This window comes from Excalfactoria chinensis, chromosome 4 (assembly GCF_039878825.1).
Source record: "Excalfactoria chinensis isolate bCotChi1 chromosome 4, bCotChi1.hap2, whole genome shotgun sequence".
In the NCBI taxonomy this organism is placed as follows: domain Eukaryota; kingdom Metazoa; phylum Chordata; class Aves; order Galliformes; family Phasianidae; genus Excalfactoria; species Excalfactoria chinensis.
Window position 1 is genome coordinate 25,832,514 of NC_092828.1, and position 22,510 is coordinate 25,855,023.

A 22,510-nucleotide genomic window follows, 5' to 3' on the forward strand; every position below is an offset into this window, starting at 1 on the left:
ACCTGTTTACAAAAAGCATCTGCAGTGTCAGTACATCCATCAAGACTAAAGCAATCTACAGCAGTAGAGCCAGCATTGGTCAGAGGTACTAAACTTTAAGACCTTAAGCACTCAAAATGACATTCATCTGCAAAGAAAACTCCACAGATCCAAGCTATCTCACCTCAGCTTTAGTCTGAAAGCAGCAGATCTAAAGATAAGAGGAGAGGTCATGCTCTGTTTCCACAATTAAAATTGGCTTAAAATATGTTAACGAGGAACAGGTTTTCAGAAGAATTTAGTACCAGGAATAGCAGAATGATCTCTACTCAGAGGTCCTAAGATCTTAGCTATCATCGAGGTACCTGATGGTCAGCACTTTTTCTGTGATCCCGCAGGGCACCATCTCAAGGTGCGGGTGCCCAAAAATCTCTAGCAATTTATCTCCATGTTCTTCTGTATCTGTATTCAGACCCTTATGAATACGTATTTAGGTGTAACAATAATTGATGCTAAGCATTAATCAGACAGTGGTATGTTTTAGGCCTTGACCATACTGTTTGAACTGTTGACCTTGAGAGAAAAGGTTTTATATATCATTCCAAGTTCCTTAAGTCTCCCTGTCACTGCAAAGCAAATACTTGATTTTTATGGATGGATTCAGTTTAAAGACAGTTGTTTTTCTAATGTCTTGTTAAAGTTACAAAAGTGGCTTTCAGGGAGCATTTGTAAACATAGGCACATTTTTCATTTCAGATCATTACCAGCGCAGACAGGCCTTTTTGTAATATAACGTATTATTAGCTGTAAGTGATAAAATCCCACAAGCAGGAACATTGTTTGCAGAAGTGTCCTGTAGACTAAGAGATAAATAACACCAAAAGCAACAGCATACCACAGCTTTCCTCTAACCAAATTGTTACAAGATGAATCCTCCATATCTCTAGACTCTGTCCCCCTTGACCACAAGCACAGCTTTGCACTTACTGCAGCCATGCAACTCTCATTCTTTCCCAAAGAAACAACTTATTTTGCATCTATCTATGGTTACTTTACTTTTTTAGCTACCCTCATTAGAACCTTTACATTCTATATAAATACTTAAAGGCACAAATACAAAGCACAAATATATTCTCAATTTTAAGATACAGAGTAAGTACCATTTTCAAAGCTATTGAAAAATACATTACAATGGAAGTTACTGTGGACAGTCACGGTGTATCTGTGCATAATAAAAAGAAGTTAAACCCATATTTTCATATAAAAGGAGTTTGAAACTGCATTATAAAATTGAAACCTGCTAACAACAGGAGAAGTATGCCTCAATGTGAACAAATACACTCAGTGAAAAAGAAAAACAAATGCAGAAGGAGCAGTTGAGAATATGGTTATATAGTTAATTAGTTCTCAAATATGGTATAAATTGGATAAAATAGTTTTCTACCCATTGTTTAAGTTCAGTGTTTCCTTCTAACTGGATCATCCTGTTTTATAATTGTAACTCAGTCATAGCTGCTGCAGAGTCAGTTGAAGAACTACTGCATTAACAGATTGCATGAACTACTAAAGGAAAACTGGCATTCTGAGCTTCTGAAGTCTTTTGTAAATGCTACAGCTTTCAGTCATGTAACTTGAGTGTTAGTTTTACCACAGGGGAGCAGAGGCCAGCAACTTAGGATACTGTGTTGGCATACAGTGCTTTAGATATGTGAGTTTGTGCTCTAAGAGCTGCAGTTCTACTGAGGTGCTACAGCTGATGGGGAAAAAAAAAAAAACAAACAGAATTAATAGAAACGAGAACTACAAAAAATAGTAAAAAAAGGCTGAATTATGTCAAATTAAATAAATAAATAAATAAAAATAATAATAATTAGACACTGGTTATTAGCAAGAATTAGCAGCATAACTGGGAAAGCTGTACTTCAGGATGAATCCTGTAGTGCCACAGCCAGCAAAACTCCTTCCCCAAAAGCCAGTGGAAGTTTTATTACTGGAGAATCTTCCCATTAAAAGTTTTGGAATTATGTTTCTTTTTACTTTGTGTGGAAAGGGAAACTTTCTGGCTGCTTTAAAGTTACAAAACATTGTTTTGTACTTCTTTTTGTAAGAACATTTTCTCTCAGGGCTGAGCTGAAAACCAAAGAATTTCCATTTTTTTTCTTCCCCCACCCACCCCATTTCTTTTTTTCCTTTTAAAGTTTAGTTCCACTTTTTCACTCTCCCTCCATCCCCTTTATTAAAACAAGGCTTCCATGCCACTGGATGCAATTTCTTTTTTAAGACAACTAATGACACCTGATAGTAGCAGGAAAAAAAAAATAAAAAAATAAAAGATTAGTAACAAAACCAAATCCATTGAAGATGCTTATTCATTCAGCCATGATCAACACGTATAAAATGTATAAAACCACATATATATTATGCAGTGGATACAAAGTGCATTTCAAATTCACAGTTCAGCCATTTTTTAACCTTAAGATAAGTTCTTGAAACTAAGTTGTTGCATAGCCACATTTTTCTCACTATTTGAAGAAAAAAGCTGAGAAGATAATGAAAAAGGCTGGAAAAAAGCTATCTCCAAACAGTATGACACAGAATCACCTTTGTAAGAAACTGAGAGAAAACATTAGAAACAACCTCTGTACTTGAACATCCTACCTTTTTTTTGCGCAGTTTCACTTGACTGTCTGAATATTCTTGTGTGGTCAAATCAATCCTTAAATGTAAACACTGAGTGTCTTCTGCTGAACTGACATTTGAAAGGCATTTGTTTTCAGGGGCCACTTGAGGTTCAGTGAAACCACTTTCATCCAGACCATTTTCCACTGCCAGAACATGAGAGCAAGAAGATTGCATAAGGCACTCGCTGGATTCCACTGCTGAGCATGGCTGACTGCTGGGGCATGAATCAGAAGAAATCCCACTCTGTACCACATTACATTCAGACTTTCCAAGGCTGTCTTTAAAAGCATCAGATTTCCTGCGCTGTTGTGCAATTACAGCAGTATGAAGCAGCTGTTTCCCAGGCATAATAATTTCTTTCACATTTGGAGAATTAAAAAGATTTTCTTTCTCTACTTCTACTACCTCATTTAAGGCTTCATAACTACAAAGCTCCAGGCTTTGGCCAATACTGCCACAAATATCTCCTTCCATCTTCTCTTTAGGAACTGTGTCACCATCTCCAATTATGCCAGATGTTTCAGCTTCCTCGTTACACTCCATATTTTCTACAACCTGTCTTAAGGAGCCTGCTCCATTTAAACTCTCTTCTTCATCTTTTAGTTCCCTTCCAACAGCAGTGATGTGGTGATTAACACCATTCAGGTTAAGTGCAGGATAGTCATCATCATCATCATCAGACACATGGACTAGAGTTTCTGTGCTGGCCTCCAGAAAATGCTCTTCTTCATGGTTTTCATTTTCATCCAATTCCTTTGACACATTTCCAAGCTGCTTTGCAGGGAAGCCAGTTGGCTCTCCGCCATGACAACACTCTGGAAATGAAGCACATTTTTCTTTCCGATCCACACTCAAAATTTCATCTTTTTCCATACTTATCTGCAAGTTATCAGCTACAAGTCCATGACAACATGCTGTATTATACTCCACAGACTCCAAAGCCAATCCCATCCACTGGGTCACATGCTCTTCCCAGCTTTTCTTTCTGATTGCTAGAGACATGTCATAACAGTTCAGCAGTGGGCTGCAGCATACCTTCCACAGTGGAGCAGAGGTGTCATGGCTGCTGTGTGCTGCTCCAGAGGGAGAGAGTGCTTCATCATTTTAACATCTGCAAAAATTAAAAAAAAAAAAAAAAAAAAAGACAGGGTTATTGAATCAGCTCCAAACGTTAAAAAGAAGAGAGTGAGAAGAAGAAACAGTTTAAACAAAAGTGTAAAAGCAAGATAAGGACGTGGGACCAGAAGAACAGGAATTCAGAAGACTGTTTTATTTAAAGTTTTAATAGTTTTCATACAAACCTTGACAGTTCTCATAATTCAGTAGAAAGTTTTGTTTGTTTTTTTTTAATTACTCTCCATTATCATGTAAACAAAAATGTTATAAATAAGCACATAGATAGCCAAGTAGCTCAAGAGCCAAAATTTGACAATGAGTCTCTCTTCACTGTGTCTGTCATAAGATATTTATTGCAACGGATATACATTCCATTATGTCTTATGACTTCTTTACACACACAGTTATTTTGCATTTCTTCTTCACCCAGAGATTCCCCTGAGCAAAACACTTAGACAGTTTCTCAAAGAAGTAAAGCAGAACCTGAGGGTTATTCTGAATCTTGCCAAAGTTATAGACCATTTCTCTTACAAGTAGATTTGGCCTAGACCTTTTGCCATTCAGTGGCTCTTATTTCTCTGGTTGATTTCTTCTCACTGGGGCTAGTTTTAATTACAAACATCGTATGAAAATGCAGGGAGAATCAGTTGTTGTGTGGTACAAAAAATACAGTAATAAAAAAAAAAAGTTTTTGGTGTATTTCTTACAAAAAACATCATAAAACTTGAAACCCTAAAGTAAACAAATAAACAATAACCACAACAAAACCACACCCCAAGACTTTGGTAAATATATCTGAGATATAGTAACGTAAGGAAGGGACAAAGCCTTCGCTTAGGGCTCTCCAGAAGGGTAATTTGTCAGCAATAACTGCATGTGTCATCTGAATTGCCAGGATCTGCCCCATCGCACTGTAACCCCTTACTTATCCATACAGGTTTATTTCACTGGCAGTTGTTATTAGGCCTTCTGTGTAACAACATTTGAGATACATTAATCTCACTACATTGCTTTTATGGAATCAGCACAAAGAAAATACCTCATAAAGATTTACTCATTATAATCAACAGGTTCTTCATCAAATACCGAAACAGAACTTCTGGTCCGAAAAACATCAGAGGTTGAAGGAGCAGGTGCTTCACATTTTACTCCCTACATAAAAACTGTCAGCACTTAGCATGGATCTACTTATTGATTTCAGCAATAAAGATTAAGTACTAAGTTTCTTCTAGGTCACTTAAATCCACAAAGACAAATTCTTATTGACCAACAGGACACAGAACTGCCTTGGCAAATCACATGCCCTAGGTGTAAAACAAACAAACAAACAAACAAACAAATAAATAAATAGAATTTGTCTTCAAGGAAATACAGAATCATGCCATGCAACCAAACCTCAGTAAATTAGGTCTTGACAAAGTGACTTTTAGAATAGAGTTGTACACCTTCTAGATCTTTAACCTTCTTAGAAGATGGCAAGCTTCATTTCACATTCACATTTTCCACCTCTGTGGAGACTGTGCTTAAAAAGAAAATATGTTCGTAGGGTAAGAGAATTCCATGCACAAGTCATTAGCGTGTGGGAGGCAGAGGAAAATGGAAAATAAGACATACAGCCAGGCCAAAAATAATGATCTGCTTCCAGAGGCAAAATTTGGTAGTAAGAACTTAATTCAACTTTAAACTTCCCTTTTCTTTCCTGGTTGAATATGAGAGCAAGCTTAATTACTGAAGTGTAAAGTCAAATTAATGCATAAATTTTGAGTGCATTTTGCATTTTTGCTGACTTCATTTCAGATCCATAGACTCCTTCTAAGTGTGCACACCTCAAAATTACAATGGGATGGAAATCGATAAAGACAGTACTATTATTGCCTGTTGCATCTTTCACTGAGGAATCCTTAAAGTATTTTGGAAAAAACTGAATTAGTATTACAACACCACAACACTTTTTTTTTTTTTTTTTAAACTTCTGAATAGGGAAAGCTTTATTAAAAGGGGCTCTTTGGTTTCTACTGTCCTGAATTACCACTGCTAGGAGTTGCAGCAGGGTGTAATTCATTTCCCTCTGTCTCCCTCTTAGAAAACCCTGTTTAAGCTCTAGCTCCTTTACAAAAAGTTAAATGATTGCTGCAGCCATACATGAGAATTTCAAGAAGAAAAATATGACAAAAAGAAAGAAAAAAGAGCCACAGGAAAAGTTAAAAATATAAGCTTCCAAATGCAATTCATGCATTCCCCTATCTCGGCTTTAGGCTGCTGGTGCCATGCAGCATGCAAGCATTCAAGGAGTTAATATCCGTTAATCTTGCTGCTGTTAAATGGAGTTACACGTGTGCCGAAAGGGGAGAACAGATCCCTTACTGTTTTTCATTTTTTTGGATGTGGAGAGTTATATTTCATGGGGGATGAAAAACAAATAAATTTTACTTGAGGAACCCTTCTGTTTTACTGGCACTGTCACTAATTTTGGCTGCTTAGTAGACTGCAGAAAAAAAAAACAAAAAAAAAACACAGAACTATTAAACAGGTGAATATCAAATCCTTTGCTTGGGATAGAACACAAATAAATACACAACAAGGGAGCTTACATTGTTTTCTAAAATACAAGCTTGCATTACCACCGAGTATGAAATATTTACCTTACAGATGCTTGCTGTCTGGGCAGCCCCAGTTCCCTAAAGTCCCCTCTGGCATGTGAAGCCTTCTATCGACCTGCCTGAAGCCTTCCATTTTTCTTCCTCTTCCTATCCCCAAAGGCTGAATTATCTTCTACAATTCAGCTCAGAAGTTCTTTTCCTGCTACAACTATGTGATAGTCATAGGGCAACAAGCATCTTTCCTCTCTTTCCCACCTCCACGTGCAGGGTCACTTATTTACTTTGCACTCATATTTTCTGTGCTTGGGAAAATCTCTTGCCCCAAACCTCTGAATAGGATACATAACCAAGCTCGTTTGTCCTCCAGGGATAAAAGTGTGCTGCAACTTTTTTCTGCTATTGCTGCCTTCCTTTTTCTTGATGTGTACCATCTACTGCCACCTGAGAAATGCAGCTCTCAAGTCCATTTGTTCTCCACCAAGAGATGATGCAATCCCTTTCTCTCGTTTATTACCATACCCCATACCATAACTAGATAACTTTTAACCATATATATGTATACATACATATATATATATATATATTTTTTTTTTATTATTATTTTTTTTTTAAATCAAGCAGAGGAAGTCTAGCAGTCAAGTTCACTTAATTTCTTTAACCAGAACAAAAGAATAAAAGGAACATCAGTGGGGAAACAATTCTGAAAAGACTGATTTTGTTCATTTTAATTCAATAGATCTTTAAGTATTCATTCAATGCCTGTCTGTCATGAAGGATTTTGCAAATCTTAAAAATTTTCAATAGAATGGTTGTTCTGAAAACTAAAAAATAACAGCTTTTTCACTGTAATTCCACAGTTTCCAAATTTTAATAAAAAGTACTCATTTTCTAATAAGTCTTTATGTACACTTTTATAAGTATTTATTTGAGTATTCATGAAATTTAAAGTCTTTCTTGAAATGTTTTATAGAGTGAAAATACCTTTTCTTCTGGTGAAAGCATACCATTGGGATACAGCTGCTGCAATAATTCATGCTAATGTTTGGCTTTTATTTTTCTTTACCACTATGTTTAATACTGCTTAGTACTATTAAATTCCCAAAGAATAAAATTTTGAAATAAAAGATGAAGACTTCTGGACAAAATTTCTTGTTCTGGGATATGATTTACAGAAGATTCATAACATCGATGCAGTAGGCAATGCTTGACTAAAGAAAATGGCAAGGAGTGCTGACACTGCAGCAGAATCCCCCTTGAGCACCCTTTGAGATGGTTTGCAGTGCTTACAAAACAAGATACTATTTTTGACAGATTTTCTAATAAATTAATGTTCGCTGTGAGCTATAATAGAAATGAAAATTGGGACAGGCCTTTGTGCTTGTTTATGTTTGGAAGTTTTGCATAAATCCTCATGGAACAAATAGTTACTTCGCAACAGAAAACCTGTATGAGATGAACTGGCAGAGTATCCTATAATTAGATTGTCTAACATTTTCCTTAAAGGAGGATTCCTGTGATTATTCCTCAGCAGCTCAAATTGAAGAGCTTCAAAGAGGCTTTCAAAATTCAGACAGAAAAGTATCCCTCTCTTTGTCCCATGAAATACCACTTACATTCAGGTGCACTGATCATTTTTTAAAATGGCATTTTTTAAATGCCTTTTCCTTTCCTTTCTCAAGGAAGCCTACAAGAAGCATCTTTAAAGAAACAGCCACGAAACATAGACTCGATAGCCTGCAGCAGCAGCAAGACCTAGAAGTTGGAGCTGGAGTGAAAATGGGAAGAAAGTACATTTTCTCCAAAAGTCTTTACCTGAATGCACCAAGACCTGTCAGAGTCCCAGCTCTCCCTCTTGGGATCACAATAGAACACTGAAACCTCCTGGTTTCAAGAGTGGGGCACAAAACAAGGGCTGTCTGGTCCACACAGGAGTGGAGCACACCCTAATTTTTGCATGCTGGATAAAGAGATGAGAGACGTGTGGAATCCAGCAGCTGCAACCACTCCACAGTGCACCCAACAGAGCCACAGGACATAGGGAGTGATACAGTGAGAGCAGGCACAGTGAGTCATGGCCATGCACAGAGCACCCCAGCTGCATCTCCAGCAGTACAACCCTTACCATCCCAAATTCAGTTTTTGCTAATACTTTACATAGGATGCAAATCTTATTTGGAAAAGAATAAGGCAAAGCATTCACTGATGAAGTTACGCTGAGATGAAAGAATGTTTAATTAAATTTTTTAAGTCGCAGGCATACGTAAGCAACTGAGATCAAGCAGAAATATTTGTTATAATTTTTTTTATCTTTGTTGGTCCCTGACCCTAGTCAGCAAGCTTTGTTTAAGGAAGTCTTGAGAGAATGGGATCTGTTTCCAATAAACTCATCTCACATCTTCCTGGTCTGGCTTACATTCAGCTCTTTCAGTAATTCCATACCAAGCTCTGAGACAGAATGTTGTTTACAAATAATTTGAGATAAAACATAAGCCTCTAGGTCTTTGCTCAGCTAGTTATTTTAAATTGCCTACTTCAGAATCTGCAGTCCTTCGTTCTCTTATTTCCCAGGCACATACCACTCTTTGTATTTAACTGAAGTAGAGGCTCACCTTGCCTGCAGTTTTTATATAAACAGGTTTCAACAGTACATTTGTAAGGAACATTCTAAAACCTGATGTTTAGGAACAGAAACATAAGAAATATCTGCTGTAGGACTGAGTACCTGATGTGCTTTCCCTAATTTCTTTTAAATGTAAAAGATAATTATATAGTGGCAAATATTGTTCATTTTCATCCATGAATTAGTGTATAGTAATAGAAGGAGCTTTTGTGTACCAGTGAAAGGTGCTAAGGAAGTAATACTCAACTAGAATCTAAAGACTGTGTCCCACTGGCTAAAACAAAAACTCTGGGCTTTTGAGAAAGTGTGTGATGCATACTTGATGGTCTCTCTCTTTCTCTCTCTTTTTTTTTTTCTCTCTAAGAAATCTTGCCTCAACTACAATAAACAATAAACAAGGATATTAATATTGACTCAGGTACACTACCTGTACATCCCCAAATCAGTGCAATATATGTGAGTCTAGAGAAAGTATAGCTCATTAGACACTGTCCACATAATATTTTCCCTTTCTGCATCATTCAGCAGTCTTTTTTTTTTTTTTTAATAAAAGCTATTAAAAATAAAAATGCCAAAAAATAAAAATTCTAATTTCCCTCTTTCCTTCCCCTCCCTCCTCGTCCCAATATATTTTTGTTTAAATAAATTAGTACTAGCAGTAATGTTGCAGACATAACATTTAGAACCACAGCTTTTCTCAGAAACCTTAAAGAGGTTGCTGTCACCTGCAAGATAATAGATATGAATTCTGCTAAGACTAAGTTTGTCTTGACAAGAATAATCTGAATGGAAAATTTTTCAATGACTTTGATGCATATAAAGCCAGAAAGACAGGGAAAGATTCTGATGTATTTATAATACAGTTGGCACATACACACTGACTGATTGCATTCCTAAGGATTACTAAAAGCCATAGTAATAGAAATAACATATTTTAATCATATAACAAATGTAAATCTTAAAATATTTCTAAAATAGTGAGAATTCTTGTTCCCCACTTTCTGACAAAATGCTTGAAGATAACAACAGGTAATATTAAAACAAAACAAAACAAAACAAAATACAATCTCAGACACTGATATTGGAAGTATATAGCATTGTGCTTCTAATATACACTGAAAAGATACTTTGTAATGGTCAGTGTGGTTTTGGTATCAATATTTGTTACAGACATATGATGCAAGTGCAAGACATGATTATTCCTACCAGCTCATACCTTATAATATAGTGTTTTAGAAGTAGACTGTTTCAATGCACCACCAACTTCTGGCCACCTTAAGATCAAATGAAAAAAAAGAAGTGAAAACTGACCACAACCTTAAGATCAAAAGATAACAAGACATCAGTGGAACATCAGTAAGAAAATTTTTCAAAACAAGAATTCAAAGTGATCAGGAGTGAAATGGTTAGACTGAGTAATCACTCAAATGGCCTCAACAACCCCAGGAAACCCTACAGGCTTGGGGAAGTGTGGCTGGAAAGCTCCCAGACAGAAAGTGGCCTTGGTGTGCTGATGGACAGTCAGCTGAATATGAGCCAGCAATGTGCCCAGGTGGCCAAGAGGGCCAATGGCATCCTGGCTTGTATCAAGAATGGTGTGGTGAGAAGGACTAAGGAAGTCATCCCGCCCCTGTACTCAGCATTGGTGAGGCCTCACCTTGAGTACTGTGTCCAGTTTTGGGCACCTCAGTACAGAAAGGACATGGAGGTACTGGAGCAGGTCCAGAGAAGGGCAACGAGGCTTGTTAAGGGCTTGGAGAATCAGCTCTATTAGGAGAGGCTGAGGAAGCTGGGGCTGTTTAGTCTGGGGAAAAGGAGGCTGAGGGGAGACCTTATTGCCGTCTTCCAGTACCTGAAAGGTTCTTACAGTGAGAGTGGGGCAGGTCTCTTCTAACTAGTGACAAGTGACAGGACGAGGGGAAATGGCCTCAAGTTGCACCAGGGCAAGTTTAGGTTGGATATTAGGAAGAACTTCTTTACAGAAAGGGTAGTTAAGTATTGGAATAGGCTCCCCAGGGAAGTGGTTGAATCACCATCCCTGGATGTGTTTAAGAGCCGTTTGGATGTGGTATTCAGGGATATGATTTAGCGGAGGGTTTTTAGAGATAGGGTACTGGTTAGGCTGCAGTTGGACTTGATGATCTTCAAGGTCTTTTCCAACCTGAGTAATTCTATGATTCTATGAAATGAGAAATTGTGGAATTTATAACTCTGATAGTTGCCCACTATGTATATGGGAATTGTAAGGGGACAGAAATGATGCCTGAAAGCCACAAGGTGTTAAAGTGAGAAACTACAAGAGAGATATCCCTCCTTGCTAAAGGCAAATGAGTTTGGAACTAGATATGTCTTTTAAGTGAGGAGGGGGATTAACAGAGCCAGAAGGGATTCTGACTGCAGGTCAGGTATGAGAGGTACAGCCTTTATGGGGCACTCTTGTTCCACTCGTTTTCTTTCTGATCTTGAAGAGAAAAGGGAAGCAGAGGCAGACTGAGCCCAGAAGTCTCCATCTCCTTACTAAGACTCCTGGGGTTATCTCCTCAAAATGAGAAAATTGAAGGAATGGGAGGAATTTCCCAGCATATTCAGTGTTGGGCTGCTGGGAACAATGGTGGGGTTTGCCAAAACCTCTTTTCAAAATCCAATCAAATCCATTTGGTCCTGAGCTATATATTTATAAGTCTTTCTATTCTTTGTGCACAGTAAATTGGCTGAAAATCTAATGACGATAGAAAAAGAAGAAAAAAACAAAAACTCCACAGAAATCCAAAAGTGAGAATAAATAGATGAGCTTTGTTTGCCTTGTTTTAAATAAGGAAATTATTAATAGATTTGTGAAGATTGCTATTAGAATATTTTCTATTCATTTTATTCAAAAGAAGAAAAGAGATGACAGCTCATTACTTTAATGTTTAATTGGAAATCTAACTGAAGATTTACAGTGGGATACAACTGCAGCAACCATCTAGGAGATAAAATTGTGTGTAAACTTTCCTGTCAGTAAATACAATTGAATGCAGATAGGAAAAAATAACTCCAACCATAAATGTATAATAATAGCTTCCATGCTATCTGTTAGTAATCAGAATAAAAGAACTAAATATGGCTGTGGCTGGTAATCTAGAACCAAATTTCAAGCTCAGTCAAAATTAGAAAGAATGCGGCACAGTAGGAGGTTGCATTTAAGGCTTTTTAAATGCTTGATGTATATGATATTTAGGATATTACAGAAACTGTTTTACTGTCAAGAAGTATAGTAACTCAATACATTAGATGCCTCAAACTATAACATAAGATTGACAAGTTGCTCATTCAGACACTTCCAAAGTCTTGCTTGTTTAGTGCAAATATTGATGCATAAGATCTGAACCCAGGATTTGCCAGTGTGCCTTAATTTGTTGTTGGAAAATGTAAAACAGCATTAGATATTTTCCTTTTTATTGCTTCTCTAAAAGGTGCTCATCATCTTTACAAAGAAGGGCTTTCACTTGTAGTCAGCATGTGATTACACTGAGCTTTAGCCTGGTTACATTTATATTTGGTTGATCTCCAATATTTAGCCTCAGATCATCTGATCCTCTTCCTCAAGGATGAGATAGAGGAAATGACAGGATCCAAACTGATCCACAGTTATCCAGGCTTACTTAAGATCTATATTATTTACAACCAATTGAATTGCCAAATCAAACCCAATTTAAATAACAATATACATATTGAGCTTTATATTTTTGACATTGATGAGTAGTCAAGGAAACAGAGAAATAGTATTTTTTAAAGTATCGTGGTGCAATTATTCTTCTTGAACATAACCCTTAATGATATTTTATTATATTAAGATTGCGCACTGAATTCCTACTAGCTGATATGATAATGGAATGTTCTCCATCACCTTCACCACAGCATCATTTCAGAATGACAACAGCCATCAAGTATAAAACCATCCAATAGAGAAATAGGAGGTCTTAACACAGAAATTCCTTTTTCAAGAAGACCACTTAGAAGGAATTTTATTTTTGTGCTTTTATGTCTGTCCCACCAATCCTGCCCCCAAACTCTATCTGCTCTCCACTTCTGGAGAACAGACAAAATAATTTCATTGTCAGATTCTGTGCACTTTTCTTCCTCTTCTCCTTGACTGGGAGCAACTCGACAAGCAGGCACAAAAGTAAAAAAGACTGTCCCATAGGATTTATCCAAGCAAAAAACTGTGACTATTACTTTTAGTCCTAAATTAGAATAACTTTTTTTTCCCCAAATCTCTCTCTCTCTCTTTATTTATATTTATTTCAATTTCTCATGGTGTAAGAAATGCCATTTTCTAGCCAATTCTAGTAAAAAATTAATTTTCTAGCTACAGGAAGTTCTTTGGAAAACAATATAAACTAACCAGATTGTTTTCCTGCTGCCTTTTATATTTGAGGTTCTAATAAAGTGTTTCCATTTAAAGACGCATTTCTGTTGTTACAGACACGAACTGTGAAGCCCAAGGCTCTATGGGCCATGATTGCTAGTAACCATTGCCCTTACTGAGTAGACCACAAGCATGTATTCATCTCTGGTGAACACAGGACTAAAAAGTAATTTTGAATCTATTATGTGTATACTTCACACGTAAGACACAGAAAATCATTTTACAGAGTGGTCTCAGTTCCAGACTCATCTGTTGATCTATCAGTTTTGTGATACTTCTCTTCAGTTTCTGTAGCCTGCTTGAACTACTGTTTCTGTACACACACACACACACACAAAACAACAAAACACATTACCCTCCCTCATTCTGAAGACTACTTGGATCAGATTTATTTACCACCTACCAGTTCATATGATAAGAAAAAAGCTTTTAAAAGTCTTTTATGTTCCCAATAGAGCTGATGCTCATTTTGGGTTTGAAAGTTGCCACAAAAGCACTGATGTCTCCTACAGACAGGTGTTTAATCCAATGCTACAACTTTCAGTGTGTTGAACCTCTTGGGCCTCTCAGGGTTGATCAGAACTGGGGAGTTCACTGTTGTGGACTGAAACAATGAATCCAAAGTAATTCCTCCCATGCCTATTTCACATTTGTGTCTTGCAAGAGAAAATGCAAGAAAGTGACTACATTTTGCAGTGCTACTATTAAAGATTGCAACACAAACCTGAGGTAGTTTGATGTTTATTATGCCACAGTTATGCAGATTTAAGCTTTACTAAAAGTATGCCAGTAGTTGGAATAGGTGGGTATATTACTGGTTTATCTTGCCTCTTCCATTTTCATTTACTTATCTACGCAGAATAATATTGTTTAATAATATTCTACTCTATCTCTTTCTCATCTCCGAGTATAATTACACTGTAATTTTCAACCTCCCTTACACAAAATAAAACTTCGGATCACAGTGGAAACTTTCCGTAAGTATAGTTACATGCAACTTGGAAGATTTGTGCATTAAGGAACATTCGTCACAGATGAGGTAAAGTAAATCAGACTACAGAATTCTTAGTAATATTACATAGTAACTACATTACATAGTAACTACCCTGGAAAGTCCAGAAATGATAGAATGCTAGAGGGATGAAGAAGAACTTGCAATTCAGAGGTAACAGAATTTTCCTGAAAATGCCTTCTGAAGGGCATTTAATTTAAGCCTACTGGAATTTGACACAAGACATAAAAAAAAAAAAAAAAAAAAAAAAAAAAAAAAAAAAAAAAAAAAAAAAAAAAGGAAAAATAGGAGATCCTAGAGGAAAGTGAAGACTAGAAGAATACATTGTGTGATTTAAATCAGTTTTCATGCAGATATGTAGAGCACTCAATAGAGTTAATTATTTTAAAACATCATGATCACAGTCTTATTTACGTAGCGTTTGCATGCAAAAATGTTTTATGCATTTGGTTCAGGGAATACTTTCATACATACATGTACATATGGTTACCTGAACACATACACAGATTATATATATATATATATATATATGTATATATACCTGTGTAGATAGCCATATTTTAAGTCCTTACTAATATTGACACCGATACACATCCAGAGATATTCAGAACTCAAGTAGCCAAAGCCCTGAGCAACCTGTTTTGCTTGACCCTAATTTGAGTGAGGGAAGAGTAGAATCAGGGACCTCCAGAATCTACATCCAATCTCCTGATATTAGGAAGGAGATCAAGGTCTAGCTCTTCTGCCATGCTATTTCAATTGGTCTTTTTTTTTTAATTCCTTTTTTCTTTTTTCTTTTTTCTTTCTTTTTTTTTTTTTTTTTCCCTCCCTCTTTGGGAGGTCTTTGAGTCTTTTCTATTGTAAGAACTTGATCTGTTGCATTAGTTTTTCTCAAGGTTGGACATATTAGTTAATGTACTTAATTGTTCAAAGTAATCATCTCATGTATCTATTTTGGCTTTATGTGTGTTTCAAGTAGAAAGATATTAATATTTTCAGGTGAAAAGAACAGGTCAAAAGCTATAGATGCTCAGTGCTAGTCTGTACCCTATGTTTTCACTACTTTTTGGTTTTTGTGGGGGGATTGTTTGTTTGTTTTTTAATAACAATATCTAAGGAAACGGTATAACACAAAACTTAGATTAAGTAGGACCAGAACCTGAATAGCAACAGGGATTTGTCTTCAGAGCTATTTAATAAACATTCTAAATGAAAAACTAGGGCACTTATGTGTGCTATATTTTCTTATGGCCTGTGGAAAACTTCAGAGTTAAATGAGGAAGTATTTTCTGGAGTTTATTCCATTGCCTACCCTACAGCTCAACTGTCTCAGGTACTTTTATTTGCAAGTGAGGTCAAGTGAGGTCATTCATTATATCCTTTGAAAGACAGAAAAAGATGCTACAGAAGATGCCCCTAGATGTGGAGTAATTGTTTTAGTCATTTTATATTTTATCCTCTGTTTAAGCACATTTACTGAGTACCTACATACACACTTGCAGGGGCAAGTATGGTAACAGAGTGGACTGAAAGGTACTAATGCTAAATCCCTTGGCAAATTGAAGTGCCAGCATGAATTTCATGGGAGCGATACAGAAACACAGCTGGTCAGATTATTTTCTGAACTTTACCTCAACACAGACCTACCACAGCTCTCCCAGCTCAGGACAAAGAACTATGGAAGTTGTGACTTCTACTCTGAAGTTCACCCTGGGGCATATCCAAGAGTAACTTGCTGCCTACTAGCTGTTTCTTACCCCATTCAGACTCATGCTCCTTATGGCCCAGAGCTTCTGAACAGCACGGAGGACATTCTTCTACAACATGTTATTATTACAGAGAAGAGATTGGACACCATTCCACGGTTCCTACTGCTTCTTCCCTTCCAGCCACAAAATCATTCAATTACTCACCAATTATTTCAAAACAGTGTTTAATAAAACACAACAAAAAAACTTCATAAAATTCTCTTCAATGTATGTGAACAAATGACTCCTGTTACTGAACAAGCCAATAAATACATGTAGTCTTAATGATGCAAGAAAGAATCTCTTACATTACTTAAAATAACAGCTGCCCTTTAAGATATTTAGAATGACAAAGGATACTACATAGAAAACCACATATAAGATGCGAAAAACGCTTAAGTCACCACTTCAATAGCTGTAGCTCTGTTCACACAGTCAAAAATGATATCCTGAGTTTCCCTCTAAACACTCAAGCAGCAGATTGTTTTTACTTTTAATAGTTAAACCTTAAGTAGGCTGAAAAAAATAATTCATACATCTTCACCAAAGTTATGTAGCCTGCTGACATTCACTGAATCTTGCTTTCTTTCCAAAAGCTAGCACAGTGCAACCCAAACTGCCTATCTAATTAAATGTTACTAAAAATAACCTGCTTTAGCTAACAAGAAGAAGGATACCTTGAAATTGCATAGAGTGTACACATTTAAAAATGTAGACATATATATTATATGTTATACTGCAGACTTCATTTAGGACTAAGTAAAAGCTAGACACCAAGACAGATATATCTACCTAAATCTCTTCTCATCGTCATTACTACCGGAGGGGAAGGGATGAAAAGGGAGGAGAAGGTGGGGAAAGAGAAAATAAACGTAGCCCTAAATGCCCTCCCTGTTGGCAAATGAGGTGAAAAAGGATATCATTCACACTTCTAGCTTTCTTATTTCAAGCCTATTAAAAACATGCAGGCAAGACCATGCAGTTCTATTTATATATGAATGCAAATAAACAAAGTTCAGCATATCAAGCATATTTTTAAGAGATTAATCAAAATGAACAAGAAGATTTTGTTATAGCTCTGGCACATTTTGATTAACAGAATTAGCAACATACAACTAAGTTTACGTTTTCAATGATACTTATTTATTTACCTCCAGTTTTAGTGCTGAGATCCTGAACGCTGAAAGCCCCAGTGCTGGATGCTTCTTGTTTCTTTCCTGTTTTTTCTTTTCTTTCTCCCACTTAAGGGAAAAAAATAAGAAAAAAGAAAAAAAGAAAAAAACAAAAAAGTAAAAAGAAAAAAAAGTATTTTGTCTGATTTTAAAGTATAGGAAGATTCTCAAACAGCTTCATGTAAATGAAGAGAATGACAAACTTGGACATGACCTTCCTAAAATGTTTGGTCAAAAAAAAAAAAAAAAAAAAAAAAAAGGGGGGGGGGGGGGGGGGGGGGGAAGGAAAAAAAATATCCTTAAAAAAGGGGGATGAAAAAACCAACAAACAAAAGAACACAGTCCCAGTTAGCTCCTGCTAGCATAAAAGTTCAGATTTCACTTCTGAGATCCTTGCTCTATTCTAAGCAGTTTTCCTCAATGTGTGATTCTAACAAAAACACCCTCTGCAGCTGGAGGGAGCCTTAGCTAAGCACGAGCCTGTCAAGCTTTTCCCAGTGACTTCTGTCTACTAAATTCAGACTGATGTTTTGTGAAAGGGGCCTCAACAACCAGGCCCAGATTGCCTGAAAAGTATTTCCTGCCTTTGAGAGAGGGAGAGAGAGACAGAGAGGGAGAGAGCATGTGTGCGTGCGCAAGGCAGAGAGAAAGGGAGTGAGTGCGCAAGAGAGAGGGAAAGGGAAAAATACGCCCAGACTGAAAATTTCAAGACATTCAGCTTAACACATTGCTGAGGTATTTCTATCAAACTGGAAGGTCTCTGCTACCGTTACACAATACAAGCATGTTTTAAACCCCTCCCAGATGTTTTCTATTCATTAAAAATATACATACATTTTGCACATCTCCAGGGTTCATGCAAAGATGCCAGTTAACCCGAAAAACAGGGGAATGTCTCCAAAACGCCTCATCTTGGTACCAGGTAGTAGGAAAAAGGCAGACAACAACACAATTTAAATTCAGCTTACACAGGCTCTTGTGCTATTCTGATCAACACATACACACAGTTCGATAGATACCATGCACATGCATATGCTAATAAAATTGCATTCCTACTAAAGAGAATTATCTGCATCTGAGAAAATGAATGCTATGGTTTAAATGCAGTCATATAGCAGGCAACAGTATATGTTGCTTTACCTCTTCTGAGAATCCTCCGGAGTCACACAAATCCAGCTCTGCGAAAGCAAAAGGACAGACTCCATCTTGATCATATTAGTATTTTGCTGACATAAAACACTTGTAACTACTTCGTTCCAATTTGACTGAGTGCCTGAATCACGTCTTCAGAGTAACCCACAGCATCTACATCCTCTGCTCTGCACAAATTTAGCGAATATCATCTGTTTATCTTCTCTGCTTTCTTCTGCCTCCTCTGAATGACTTCCTCTTAGCTGTTCCAGCCTGAGAACTTGGATTACCATTTGGTTTTGATTAAAACCAGACGGACAGTTCTGGAGAAGTTTGAGTAAGCTAATGGAAATGACTAGTATGGCTTTAATTAGGGTAACAATTAATAGTAAATGCTAGCTAGTCATGTAACAAAATCTACTAATAAAGACACAAAAATTACATATTTGGTCACTGGTCTCATATTTAGATGAAATAATTTAACAAAATTTTATTTAATTTAATCCAGTGTGAATCATAATGGTAATGACCATGCATAATTTACAAACTGCTGGGTGAAGCTAACAGTTTTTTGCCTCTTCTTTAATGAAAGAAGTGCTGTTGGTAACTTTGTCTTTCAGGGTGGGTTAGTCATGCATCCTTTACCTTCTGGCAACTCCTTCAGTTGCTACAAAACCACTTTAATAATTATCAATCTGATTAATTTATTTTACTGTTTCTGTACAGATTATTGATTGCAAACTTTAGACTTTGTCTGATCTTAAAATGGATCTGGAGATATGGTGGAAGATATCACACATACTCTCCACAAAATAGTACACAGTGACAGGAAAGTCTCCGTTCAGCAGGTCTATCAGAACTAGAACAGGATATTTATTCTGAAATGATAGGAAACCTTAATAATTACTAACTGCTGATATTTGAGTTTATTATCAGACTCCAGCAACTGCCTTTTAACTGTTTATATAATGCCTTCATTAGCTGGAAGGAATCTACCTGGGGGCATTTCTTCAGTTAACAAGCCAGCTCTGTAAGGCTGTCTGCAGCTCTCACTAATACGATCAAATCTGGAGCTAATTTGTTAAGATTCAGTTCCTCAGCATGTGGAACTTTGTGCTAAAGTCTGCTGGATTTGTCAAATGTGGTCTTCATTGTCATCCATGTAATCTTATATATGTGTTTTTCAGCCTTAAAATTACAGTATTAACTTTAAAAGTTAGTTGCAAAGTTATGCAGGCCCAAATGGAAGTGGGTTTGATTTTTTTCCCAGTAGCTTTTATGTGTATGGATAGTGGAGGTAGACAGCCCTAAGTGGAATGGCTTACCAGTCTAACCTCTGCATCTTCAAAGAGAGAGGTCTTTGAAGTCCATACAAGGAAATGGCATATGTGGTAGTAAACTCAGATCTCGGTCATAAGTATGGCTAAAGGTAAATAACTCTGCAGACTGATTTTTAGCTATATTTAGCTAAATACAAATCTTTGACTCCACTCTAAATTGAGATTTATACTATTTTCCTGAAGGATTTCCAGATTGGAATTCCAGTTGGGATTACAGGCTATGAAGAGACACATTTTGTTTGTAATTATGCAGTTGCACAAATTGCACAATTTCAAAATTTGTCTTCATGGGAATCAAAATGAAAACAAAAAACCGTTGGTTTCCTTACAGTTAAAATTTACTCAGAATGTTGTTTCAGATCTTAGCAAAATAGGGATTAAAAATTGTAATATGATATTCCAAAACAATAAACAGATGCTTCAGGGCAAACTATTAATCAAAATGCTTATTTTCTAATTATTTTTCTTGAGCCAAATATCACTTGACATTCCATCAGGAAGCTCTGTTTTCAACAATTTGCTTCTGAATTTACAGAAGAATAATACAAAGAATAATTGGGAGTATGAATATTTTGCTTAAGAAGTATAAGAAAAAAGCTTGTCTAAATTCAACCCAATACTGATGAATGTACAAGACAGATGCAGAAAGCTCTATTATTAAACGTTTTCAAAGTTTCAATATTTGTTTTCCCTTCACAGTAAAACCACCAGGTTTCATAAAATATTTCATACTTCTACATTTCATACTGAATATACTGGTATCAGTTCATGAGTATCAGCTCCTTTCCATGTGTGGGAGCACTAATAAAAAGTCGTGGACTTCTTCCAATTCATATAAAAAATCAACCTGTAGACTTTTCGCAAAGGAATTTCTAAATCAGGCAGAAATGCAAATATTTTCAGAAATAGAAAAGTAAGGGCCAACAGTTTTATATGTGACTATAGCCCTTAACCTGATCCTTGTCATATGGAAAATACAACACACTCTTCTAGATGTTGCCAGTGTAACATATGACTTAATGAAATATAAAACATCAAAAAATTAGGTCATAATTGTAATTTCTAGATTATTTAGTTATTTCATGCCTACCTGTGTATATCCAAAAAATATAATGTGACATACAATACACACAAGTTTAGCTTTGACCAAGCGTGTGTGGTGGACATGATCTGTGGAGTTAGCACTGCTCTGTACCCTCCCACTACACATCTTTCTACAGGTGCCTGTGCAGTTTGCATTCAAACTATGTGCAATCAACTCATGAAAAATATCACTAAAAATCATATAAAAATGTTGAAACCTTATGTTCTTTTTGGGGACGCATTACTAAATGTTCACGTGGTTTTCAGGCTGGACACATTCTATATAGCATAAAATGACAAGGCCCTGTTTGTTTCGCCTTTGGTTATGTACACAGTGTTCAACATTCCTACTGAATCTGTAAAAGTTTGTGCGAACTCTGACTTTATTTTCTCTTGAAAAGATACCCTAAAAAATTACTGTTTAGTATCACGTTTCATACCATTACTAATCCTTTTCACCTTCAGAATAAACAAGAAAATACTTATAGTGGTACTGTGCTTGTTCTTAAAACAAACTGAGCAAGGCTTTTTGTCTGTTTCCTGAGAAAATACTTGAGGGACATAAATATAATTATCACTGTTTTCTTGTAGAAACCAATGATTACTCAAAATAAATGCAGACTTCCAAAACAATAGGGAATTATTGGATTATCTCAGATAGATTTCTTCCGTGTGTCATTTTATTTAGTGTCATTAGCCATAGCTGTGCAGTACCAATTTAAAGAAGTTTGTGTAATCATAAAAAATACGATATTTGATTAGTGGACAATGACATACCGTCATATATGACAACAAAATAATCAATTTGTACAAAACACAGCACTTATTCAGCTCAAAATTGAGTACAGGAAGAATCGTATGGGTATATTCAATAAGACACAGTACTTGATAAACTTACATTTCAGAAATACATTCAATTCAGGCCAAATACATTTATAGTTATAATATATTTATAGCTTTTTATAGCCTTACGGAATCAGGTTTCACAGTTAGTGTTTCAAAGATGAAAATTTATGCTTTTTTTGGAAACACACCAAAATGTGAAATTCTTAATCATATCATCATAGTATCATAGTATTGTGCGAGTTGGAAGGGACCTTAGAGATCATCGAGTCCAACTCCCAGGATTCGAGCCCTCTGTGTAGCAGAGCGGCACTTCTACCCCCTGCTCCACAGCGGGGGATTCGAACCCGGGCCCCCTGGTGTTGCAAACGGGAATTCTACCGCTGCGCCACCGGAGGCACACAATCTGGTATTCAGTTGAGATCTGAGATTTTGACTTACTTTACAGAGTTCAGCATGCACCAGAACATAGAAAATGTGAATATGATCTTTATTTTAATCCTTAATACACTACTACTGGATAAATTAGCATTCAAAAGACAAAAAAACCCCAAAAAACTCCCAAGGTATCAAAAAATTTGCAAAGATCCAAAATAAATTTTGGAATACATTCACATAACACCAACATTATGGACTAGAAATTGTCACAGAAATTTTCTGCCTAGTTTTAAAGTAGCTTAGAGCTAAGAGACAGAATGTTTCTGGGAGGTTTCATCTATGCTGATGATCTTTTGCTACTCTTATATTTGACTCACTCTTTAAATCACCTTCAC

At 36.3% G+C, this 22,510-nt stretch overlaps 1 protein-coding gene across 5 annotated transcripts in view; it reads right to left on the minus strand.

The window, feature by feature from the left end:
* DLC1 (DLC1 Rho GTPase activating protein) overlaps positions 1-22,510 on the minus strand; it is a 243,040-nt gene that overhangs the window by 189,333 nt on the left and 31,197 nt on the right. For 2 of the 5 annotated variants that reach the window (XM_072334570.1, XM_072334569.1), the window contains exon 2: positions 2,638-3,772. In XM_072334570.1, the coding sequence (XP_072190671.1) occupies positions 2,638-3,663 (1,026 nt within the window). In that variant the 5' untranslated portion in view covers positions 3,664-3,772. Of the gene's footprint in view, positions 1-2,637; positions 3,773-17,319; positions 17,574-18,174; positions 18,252-18,480; positions 18,538-22,510 lie in introns of those variants that run through there. The other 3 variants (XM_072334568.1, XM_072334571.1, XM_072334567.1) reach the window with 3 other exon arrangements.